The sequence below is a fragment of the Epinephelus moara genome, chromosome 24 (genome assembly GCF_006386435.1).
Source record: "Epinephelus moara isolate mb chromosome 24, YSFRI_EMoa_1.0, whole genome shotgun sequence".
Classification (NCBI taxonomy): Eukaryota; Metazoa; Chordata; class Actinopteri; order Perciformes; family Serranidae; genus Epinephelus; species Epinephelus moara.
The window spans coordinates 12,082,968-12,093,687 of record NC_065529.1 but is presented as its reverse complement, the minus strand read 5'-3'; the positions used below and the strand labels follow the sequence as shown (position 1 = coordinate 12,093,687).

At 41.6% G+C, this 10,720-nt stretch overlaps 1 protein-coding gene across 1 annotated transcript; it reads right to left on the bottom strand.

Moving 5' to 3' along the window:
• Positions 1 to 2,557: 2,557 nt before the first annotated feature.
• On the bottom strand, positions 2,558 to 10,367 carry cct2 (chaperonin containing TCP1, subunit 2 (beta)). Its single transcript, XM_050037858.1, has 16 exons — positions 10,293 to 10,367; positions 8,563 to 8,637; positions 8,380 to 8,445; positions 7,843 to 7,954; positions 7,126 to 7,202; positions 6,899 to 7,011; positions 6,302 to 6,504; positions 6,109 to 6,209; positions 5,834 to 5,961; positions 5,524 to 5,627; positions 5,259 to 5,378; positions 5,053 to 5,181; positions 4,803 to 4,906; positions 4,249 to 4,348; positions 3,095 to 3,236; positions 2,558 to 2,921 (listed from the first exon to the last, which is right to left on the bottom strand). The coding sequence occupies exons 1-16, from the start codon at positions 10,293 to 10,295 to the stop codon at positions 2,891 to 2,893; spliced, it is 1,608 nt and encodes a 535-aa protein (XP_049893815.1). The 5' UTR covers positions 10,296 to 10,367; the 3' UTR covers positions 2,558 to 2,890.
• Between the last annotated feature and the right edge of the window lie 353 nt (positions 10,368 to 10,720).

Here is a 10,720-nt window from a genome sequence, read left to right as displayed (position 1 = left end):
TGATGTGGTTCTGTTGGCTTCATCACAGCCTGATCTCCAGCATGACCTGGGGCGGTTTGCAGCGGAGTGCGAAGCCGTCGGGATGAGAGTCAGCACCTACAAATCTGAGGTCATGGTTCTCTGCCGGAAAACGGTGGATTGTCCCCTCCGGGTTGGGAGAGTTACTGCTTCAAGTGAGGGAGATTAAGTATCTCGGGGTCTTGTTCATGAGTGAGGGTAGAATGGAGCGTGAGATGGATCGGCGGTGATGCAGGTGCTGTGCCGGACCGTCGTGGTGAAGAGGGAGCTGAGCCGGAAACTGAAGCTTTCGATTTCCTGGTCCATCTATGTCCCAACCCTCACCTATTGTCATGAACTCTGGGTAGTGACTGAAAGAATGAGATCGTGGATACAAGCGGCCAAAATGAGTTTCCTCTGTAGGGTGTCTGGGCTCAGCCTTAGAGATAGGGGGAGGAGTCAGACATCTGGAGGGAGCTCGGAGTAGAGCCGCTGCTCCTTCATGTTGAGGTGGTTCAACATCTGATCAGAATCCTCCTGGGCGCTGTAAATAACTGTATGTTAACATATTTCTAATCACATATAAATCTATGTGAAATAACAACAATCATCTCTAATTTAATAAAGTTTCTTTAAACTTTTTTTCTGTAGTGGAAAATTCCAGAACTCTTTAGTTATTTTAAGGTAAATTACATTAATTCTACTCATAAATGTTTACTTTACTAATTCTGTACAAAAATGTACACTGAAAAAAAACACAAGCAGCCTCTATAAACAGAAATTATCACTGCTATACACACATGCCAAAAGATTAATGGTAACACTGGGAAAACAAAAAAAATCTGATTTTACTGTAAAAAACTGTATTTTAACATGTTTAAAGTTTCAAATAAATCTATGTGAAATAACAGCAGTTATCTATTTTAATAAAATTTCTGTGAGCATATTTGTTTTTTTTGTTTGTTTGCAGAAAATTACATTACTTATTTTAAGGTAAACTACATTAATTCTGCTCATGCATGTTTACGTTACATTCAATTCTGCATGAAAACACACACTTAAAATAATAAAACAGAAATTATTACTGTAACACACACATACCAAAAAATAAACAGTGAGGATCATAACAGACAGATTGATGATATTTTTAAGGTCAAAATGAATTTTAAAATTCTACTTAGTGAGCTGCGTTTGATCTATAATCAGAATCAGAAACACTTTATTGATCCCCGAGGGAAAAAACTGTGATTCGCTGCAGTCGCTCCTATGTATAGAGAATTATAAGAATAAGAGTGTGAAAAAGATGTTAATATAAAGTAGTAAAGTACAATAAAAATAAAAATGTTCATCATGCAACAGTGTTTAACACTAATACTTAAGATACCGAGAATAAAAATGTCTTCACTCAGCTGAGTCATTAAACACTGTATAAACTAGTATGTTGTATTCAGAAATATCAAATATGTCTTGTGTTATAATGTACAATTTATACATTAATAGAATAAAAACAAGAATAAATATGTTCAGTTATGTGCATTACATGTTGAATACATGTTCAGGTGTTGGTGAGAATAAATCAGTTTACTTTTTAACGGGCCACACAAACTATATGCTGTTTTATTTGTCAGACAGTTACATTTAAGGCTTTTTAAGAACTGTTGGACGCCTTTTAGCCACATTTAGGTCTGATATTTTTACATATACTGTATGTGCCCTTGCTCAGAGGAAGGTGTTTAATGGTTATTAGAGTGAGTTATGTTGATCTACATTCTGCCAACAGATGTGCAAGTATGAGGTACGTTCTGTGACATTAGTCAGTGTTGAATGAAGTTTACTGCCGACTGTAAAGACCGAGCATCTTTTATTGAGGGGAAAATGAACAAGTTTTATGATTAACAGGAATCTTGTGTGTGGTTTCAGTGCTGTTGGGTAACTTCAGTGTGTTGACACTTTGAGGTCTCAGTCACTCTGACCTGATGAAGCACGGCCATTCTCACAGAGGTCCCTTGACCTCTGACCTCAGAGGTCTGATCTGACTTTAAATGTGTTCTGTGGGTCCACGAGACTCTCCTTAACAGACACGTCCACTTTATGTTCGTCCCACACAGCTCTGGGCACAAAGTACAGATTTATGACACAGTGCTGAGCTGCATCTCAAATTGATCTGCAGGTTTCCAGCTTTCAGGTGATATAAACCTCTTCTGTGGGCACATACTGCTGACCTGCTGTCTCCCCCAGAAGATCCCCCGTACCCCCAAAAAAGACAAATCTGAGTCTACAGTATGTGGCTGTCAGATGGTTGTCTTTTTGACCACACTGTTGTGGCAGAGCAGCTCTGATCTGAAAGAAATAAATCTAAAATTTAAGATCATAAAGTTAATTTCTTTGCATGAATTTAATTCCCACTCAAAACACCCTCTAAGAATTACTTCACGTTGTTAATTCGGACTTTAAAACTGTTTTGAAATGCAGAATTATGGAATTTAAACCTGCGATTAATCGTGATTAACAAAATTAATCAATCGACAGTTCTACTTAAAGACACAAAGATAAACAAATCTACTGGTGAGGATTGGTTCTTTTATTTTCAGTAAACAAAAACAAACAACGTCCAAACTTCCGTCATAATCGGCACAAACCGGCCAACGTTAGCACAACCAGCCTCCAGCAAGTGCTGTAACCTGAGCTAACGTTAGCATCACCAACACGTCACATTAGCTCCACACTTCCCACTGACACAGTGTTGGGTGGTGCTAGCGTTAGCCGGCGTCCACAGTGAGAGTTTAACAGAGAAAAAGGACAGCGGAGCGTTTCTTCAAATTTGATCTACACAGAGGCCATAAATAACAAAACTGATCCCTCCCCCGTTCGTCATCTTCATCCTCCTCTTCCTCTAGCAGGGGTGATGGTCCGGAACTCTCTTCCTACAGAAACAAACAACAACAGTCAGGAAACAATTTGAAGTTTTGACTTGTGAGGAACTCTGAGCAGCAACAGGAGAAACTAAAGCTTCATTTTCTTTATATGAAACTTTAAAGTTTAGAGACACATGTATAAAGATAAACACAGAGACGAGGACAAGCTGCGATGGACCGACCTGGGCGCAGCTTTGATGATGTTGTCGACTCTCAGGATCATCTCAGCGGCTTCAGACGCGCTCAGCAGCACCTGACGCTTCACCTGGAAGGACTCTGTGATGCCCAGCTCCGCCATGTTGCCGATCACACCTTCAGACATGTCTGCAGGGCAAAAACACACACTCTCATCATGTCTGTCTAAAACCAGCTTTAACGTGTAAAAATATGAACCATTGTTTTGGAAAGATCCACGTTAACTGTATTCAAACATAACGTTGGGGCGGCTGTGGCTCGCACGTTGAAGTGTCCTTGGGTAGATACTGAACCCTGAATTGCTCCTGGTGGCTGTTCATGGGCGTGAGAGTGTGTTGCATATATTAAGAGTTGTTTTCTTATTTTACTCATTCTGAAAGGCATCGTGTTTTATACCAGCACCTGCCAGTGGGCCATCACGATGAGAGCAGACATGACAATATGTTAATTTCACTAAAGGAGAGACCTGATGTTCTCTGCAACTATGTAGGGAAAAAAAATGTTCATACATATCGGCTTCTTGCACGTCATTTAAACTTGAGTCATGTTGAAAATCTGAAGAAAATTCAACAACTTTTACAGAAACAATAGCTCCTTTTACACTGCCAGGTTTTTGGTGAATGTTGGGCCGTTTTGCCGGCAAGCTGCGAGTGTTTAGACACACAAAGCCGGACTGGCGAGTTGATCCGAGGTGCCCAATTGTCCGCCTCGTAGGGTAGACATATTGGTGGAACCCTTTTAGTTCATAAAGACCGAGGTGGCCTTCCACAATGGGAGGAGCTGTTGATGACTTGTGGGAGGAGCTGTTGATGACGCCGCACCTGCGAGCCACTGGCGGTGGATAANTCCCACGTCACTGTTTACGTCACATGCTGAGCTACACGTTTTGTTGCTTGCTCACGCCCCCCATTGCCCCGAAAAAGGCACATTCTGTATAAACAAAAGTAGGCAGGCGGCATTTTGCTGCACTCCCCGATTTTGTTTTTACACTGCCAATGCTGAAAAAAGACTGATTGGGCTTTCCTGCAAATTTGCACAACTCCTGTTTAAAAAGGGCTTTAGACTCAAACTTGAAGCATAAAGAGAAGTTAATAATATAATAGTGTTCGATTGATGAATATTTGTCTGTGTGTTAACTCACTCAGTCCAAAGGCGGTCTTGTTCTCCTGGTGAGCAGCTCTCAGTTGAGCTACCAGGTCAGCGCTGTCGTAGCCGGCGTTGTCGGCGATGATGGTCGGCAGCTGGGCGAGAAAACAGTGAGAAAAATGAGTCAGACAAAACTCGTGAGATGTACGAAGAGCGTCTTCGACTCAAGAAACTCCTGAAGCTCTGACTGTCAGAGTCAGGTAGTGTTTTGTTTAATTCCCCTCTTCACAGAAACGTCAGATAAAACCATCTCTTACAATGTTAAACTTTTCATATGGACAAAGTTACAAACAAATCAAAACTGGACAAACTGAAAACTTTTTCAGTCGTTCATCTGCTGATTATTTTCTCCTTCAATCAACTGAAAATAGTACAAAATGGCGTCACACTGATCCAGAGCCCAAAGTGTCTTAGTCTGTAAAGTACACTGTCAGATAAATGTAGGTAAGTCGAGTAAATATCAAAGTGAATGTGCTGTCGTCAGTGAGCTCACACATGATATAACACGGTATAATCCTTTCACAACCAAGCAGACAAACAGGTGCGTACCATCCTCAGAGCCTTGGCGAAAGACTCCATGGCGACCGCCTCCTTTCCTGGCGTCCTGTTGGCCAGATCGGACACCACCTTGGCCATCAGCATCTCAGAGCAGCCTGGGAGGAGAAAAGGAGTCAGTGTGTTAAGAGGATTCTATACTTCTGTGTTGAATCGACGCCGTACCCTACGCCATAGCCTGATGATCAATCCTGCTTTAGAATGAGTTTGTGCAGTGTGTGTGTGTGTGTATGTGTGTGTTTACCTCCTCCGTAGACGGTGCGTGGCTCCTTCACAGTCTGAGCCAACACACACAGAGCGTCGTGCAGCGAGCGCTCGGCCTCGTCCAGAATCTGCTGAGTGGCTCCTCGCAGGATGATGGTGCACGCCTCACCTGAGGAAGGAGGAGGGAGAGGGTCAGTACGTCTGCCTGTAGAGGGCAGTATACGTGATGAGTGTGTGTGCCCGTACCCATGGCGACTCCAGAGAAGTGGATGAGTGTGTCCTCTCCGATCATCACCTCCTCGATCAGCTTGCAGTGACCGAGTTTGACCAGCTCGGGGTGGTCGAAGGTGGAGGTGATTTCTCCTCCTGATCTCACACACACACACACACACACACACACACACACACACACACACACACACAGAGTTCATAAGTACTGCGTCAACATCAGTTTAAAACTTACAGGAACCTCATACTGACACTGTGTGTGTGTGTGTGTGTTTCTACGTACCAGTGACCAGAGCAAGGCGCTCCACGCCGACGAAGTCAGCGTGCTCGATGGCCATGACACCAGCCTGAGCAAACAGCTGCTCTGGATAGTTGTAGATCAACTGTCTGTGAGGAGAGAAAGAAGTTCAGTCAGTGCACAGACACTTCCTGTTTGGGCAGGATGTTGATCGTTCGTGATGAACTGGAGGATGAAGTGTTGTTTTATGAGCTGAGAAAATTCTCAGACTTCTTAAGGTAACTAATCTCTACTCGGCTGTGTGTGTGTGTGTGTGTGTGTGTGTCTGTGTGTGAGAGAGAGAGTGTGTGTGTACCTATTGATGAAGCAGTTGATTCCATGTTTCAGGATTCGGTCTACTTTCTCCTTCATCTTCTCTTTCTCTGCGAGTTCGATCTCTGCAACCTTCGCCATCGAGTCGACACGAACCCTGGAGCCAAAGATCTAAAACAAACACACACACACACGGTAAGTGACTTTATTCTGAGCTGCTAAACCACTTCAGCACTGTGTACTATGTTAGCGCCACTAGCCGTGCTAACACTGCTAATGACGCTAACAGAGCTAGCCCATGCTAAAGAGTGTGTGTACCTTGATCTTGTCCGTGTCCATGCCGGTGTTGGCGATCAGGATCTTGACGTTCTCCAGCCTCTTGGGTTGGTTCACTCCGATCTTCTTGTCCAGCAGGAAACCTGGAGATGAAGCACCAACACACACGTGACGATACAGCAGCCAATCAGACACCACAGATCAGCCTGGTGGGTGTGACATCACACACGCTCACCTTCGTCCAGGTAGGAGTCGGTGAGGCTGCCTCCCAGCTTCTTGATGACGTGGATGGCCTCCAGGTTGCCGGAGCCCTTCAGCCTCATGACGGCGTCGACGGCCAGCTGGGAGAAGTGATCTTTGTGGTGAGTCAGCAGTTTGGAGGACAGCGTCGTCCGGGCGATGTTCAGAAGGTCGTCCTGGAAACGAGCCGGGTCGTTGCTATGGAGACGAGGGATGGAGAAGGAGACAGGGCAAAGAGTTGTGGGTTAATGTATTAACTGAGGGTTTGGTGCAGGTGACGGATCATCTTCCGTTTTAGTTTATTTCTGTTGCTTTTTGTTTCCATCGTGAACATCCGTCTCATCTCGGCCTTCTTCTATTGGTGCGTAAATTTGTTTATTGTTAGCTTTATTTTTACAGGAAGACTCGCGGCCACTTGTGGGGATCCAAATAAAGAATAAAGCAAAGTTTAAGAGATAAAAGAAAAAACTAAAAAAATGGAAACAAACATAAAAACAAAGGCCTGATGATAAGTTAGTTTCTCAGTTTCACAGTGTTGCAGCCTTCAGACACTACATTAGTTTGTGTTCAGTGAGACAAACAGTTCATGTACCTGTGATCCACGGCAGCCTCCCTCAGAGCGTCTCTGGCAACTTGAGTCGCCTTCCTCCAGCCGGCGATGATGGTCTGTGGGTGAATCTTCTTGGCGATCAGAAGCTCCGCCTCCTGCAGCAGCAATAACAACAGTGACGGTTTAAAAGGCAGCACTGAGTGAGAGGTGACATCACTCTCTAAAACCTGCATGACTCATCTTCAAATAAATCCAAACTGTGTGTTTACCCGGAGCAGCTCTGCGGCGAGCACGGTGACGGAGGTCGTCCCGTCTCCAACCTCGTCGTCCTGAACCTTCGACATGTCTGGACACAAACAGGAAGTTCAAATTTACTCTTCCATCGTTAACACTGCTCATCGTTTCTTTTCCAACTCACTTTGACTCCTGATGAACTGACGGGTTTAATTATTACACAAATATATTTTTACAGCCTTAAATTTAACTTTAATGTTTATTCTCCTATGAGTAAACCTGCAGAACTCATTAGTAAAATAATTCCTGCAATTATTTTTATAAAACATCTTTGTTGTACTTGTACACTTAAAAACTGAAAACACTGGATATGATGAACTTTATTGCAACTTTTTATTTTCTTAAAAGTTCCTTTCACTGCTGTCTATGTACGACCAACATTTCACAAAGGTATCAGACATTTTTTTAAAAATTATTTCTCTGATTCAAAACTTTACAAGAATTCCGTTTCTTTCCAAGTAGAACTTCACACACACGACGAGGACCCACAGCTACTGCACCAAGGTCACAGCCTTCGTACATGGGGACTTAGGATAAATTAGTCGCCAGATTAATTTAAAAAAGAAATAAATAAAAAGATATTGCTTGCTAAAAAATTATGTTTAGTTGCAGCCTTCGTGTGATGTACAGAGATAATACTCCAAACGATGTGCAGCCAGTTTTTCCAGCAGATATTCGGCGGCCTCACTCACCAACCAGAACTTTTGCGGCGGGGTTGTCGACTCCGATGGCTTTCAGGATGGTCGCTCCGTCATTAGTCACCGTCACTGAACCTGCCTTCCCTCCGCCCAGCAAGATCTTGTCCTGCAGAGAAAGACGACGAGAGGAAACTGTTCAACAACAGACAAATCGAGTAAATCAACCCGACAGACGGCTGTTGCTCCAACTCATCAACCTCCACATGTGTAGCAAATAACCTTTGATTAATATATTTTTCATTTGGTTTATTGTCAAATACTTTATATTAATGATTTTTGACTTCAACAGTACTTTGATTTTCTCTGTACTTATTGTAATGCACCAAAACACCAACATAAATTCCTTGTATATGAAAACCTGCAGGTGATAAACCTGATTCTGATTCACGGCAGATTAATCTGCGGCAGAGAAAACAGTTTTTGCATTTTTAAAGCGTTTTAGTTTTTTCTTCAGTTCAATAATACCTGAATTCAACATGATAATCTGTGATATCAAAACAATAATCATCTGTCGTGGTAAACAGGACCTACCATCCCCTTTGGACCCAGAGTGCTCTTCACCAGATCGCCGATAGCGATGGCGCCGATGAAGGAAGACTACAGAGAAACACACAGATAGAAAAACAGTTAGATAAAGTCTCGGAGATGTTCTTTCATCTTCAGATCGTTCACTTAAAAAATAAAACCCTAAACCATAGGTAGAAACAAACCCACCAGTCGTGCAGTTTCAGCTTTCTCTTCATCAGCTCCATGTCTGAAGATGTTGACCGGGGCCATTGATAAGGACGCCTGCACAGAGACCATCAATGAAGCCATCAATATCATCACACACACTGACAACAATACAACACAATAACTCTTTGATATATATATATATATATTTTTTAGGTTTCCAGCATGTGTCTAATGCAAGTTTTAGTTTTCAATAAGCAGGGATGTCCCACTGTGTTTTTATTATCTCGGTAAAAGTGATTCTGAAACCACGAGTCAGTTATTACGGTCTGTAAAATTATACATACAACCCATCTGCTGCCTTAAAATTTACTACTTTAATTTCATTTTTTTGGGCTGCAACTAACAATTATTTTACATTACAGATTCATCAGTTAGTTTTGTCTGTAAAAAATGGAAAATAGTGATTCAGGGTCAAAAGTCAAGTCTTCGGACATTTTTCTGTAAAAAAAAATTGCTATAAACACTTGATTAATTATTTAAATAGTTACATTTTCTGATGATCGGTTGATCATTGCAGCTTCAATACAACAGAATCACAACAGTCTCCTCCACGATTGTAAAGGTGAAACATCTCTTTACCAGTTTCATATGTATCCTAACCCAATGAGATAAGAGCATCTAAAGATCCATATGATCTCTCTAGGTACATGTGTTAAAGGATTTGCATACAAGTAATAGATTACTTTCATTTTATTCTATTCAAATAGTATTTGTATTTATGTTCTGTTGTAAAACAACACATGACAGTAACTTCACAAAGTGGGAGGAGTGCAGATATACCGAATACTTAAATAATATAATAGTAAGTGTTAAATATAAGAAGGTAGATAACAATAAGGAGCAGCTATGCAGGTACAAATACGGTGGGGTTGCATATAAATATGTTTGTCAAATCTGATGTAGTTTGTGAAGGAGCTCAAGAGTTCAACATTTTCTTTAAAACCCAATTATTGCACATTTGTGATATTTCTAAATTTTTAGACATGTACATTTATTGATAATTACAGGCCCACTTGGACTCAACTTGAAACACCGTGAGGGATTAACGGAAGTATTTATTCCGAGCACCAGTGAAAGCAGCAGCGATGGAGCCCTGCCTCTCTCATCCTAGAAACCGCTAGAAGCTTCCAGTGAAATTATTAACTAAAATAATAAATAATGATTAAAACTGACAACTGGAGCCGTGGTTAAAGTTAGCTGGAAGTAACAGTTTTGTGATGTTTCACGCACACGCTATATATATTGTTGGTTTTACGACTGATCCATCGCCGTGTGTAGTCAGTGATTTGTTCCTCCTGACACTCACAAAGCCTCTGATGACAAGCTAACTTAGCATGCTAACAGGCTAATCTGAGAAGAACAAGAACACGCAGTGTGTGGCAGACACATCCATTAACACAGCAGCTACTATCTTATAAGCTGAGGCAGACCCGACAGCTTCAACACATCATATAACGGTACAAAATTAACTCTGAAGCAGTTAGCTTAGCCGTTAGCGTATTCATTACATCCATGTGCTTGCTCGCCGGTTAGCACTGCTAGCTAAAGCACCGTTAGCTGAAAGCTACAGAGACGCTACAGACAACGCAAACGGGTTTTTAGGAGTTTAACAGACGCTCTGAGAGTTTAGCTGCTTATCGACGTAACGAGCTGTTTTCTAAAATGTCAGTATCGTCTTGAAAGAGAGTAAAATAAATGTATAAGCTCACCATGATGTCTGTGGTTCGTGCACGCACACAGAAGAAGGGCTGGGCAGGGGAGTGACGTAGTACGTAAAAACGTGATGCTGCGTTCAAGACACATCAGGAGAGCTCTGTTGTCTGCAGTGGTTGAATGTGACAAAGCACATTTACTCAAGTACTGTACTTGTAGCGTGCTGTAAAAATATTATTATTAAATTATTTATTATTATTACTATTATTGTTCTTATTATTATTTATTGATAATAATATTGATAAATAATAATAATAATATTTTAATTACATGTTGATGATAAATATTTTGCAGTTTTACGTAAGGATTTTTTTTTTTTTTTAAAGCAGGACTTTTACCTGTAACAGAGTATTTCTACGCGGTGGCATTACTAATGTCACCACCATGGGACTGGTTGTCTGGTTGTTATATAAACACATGATGT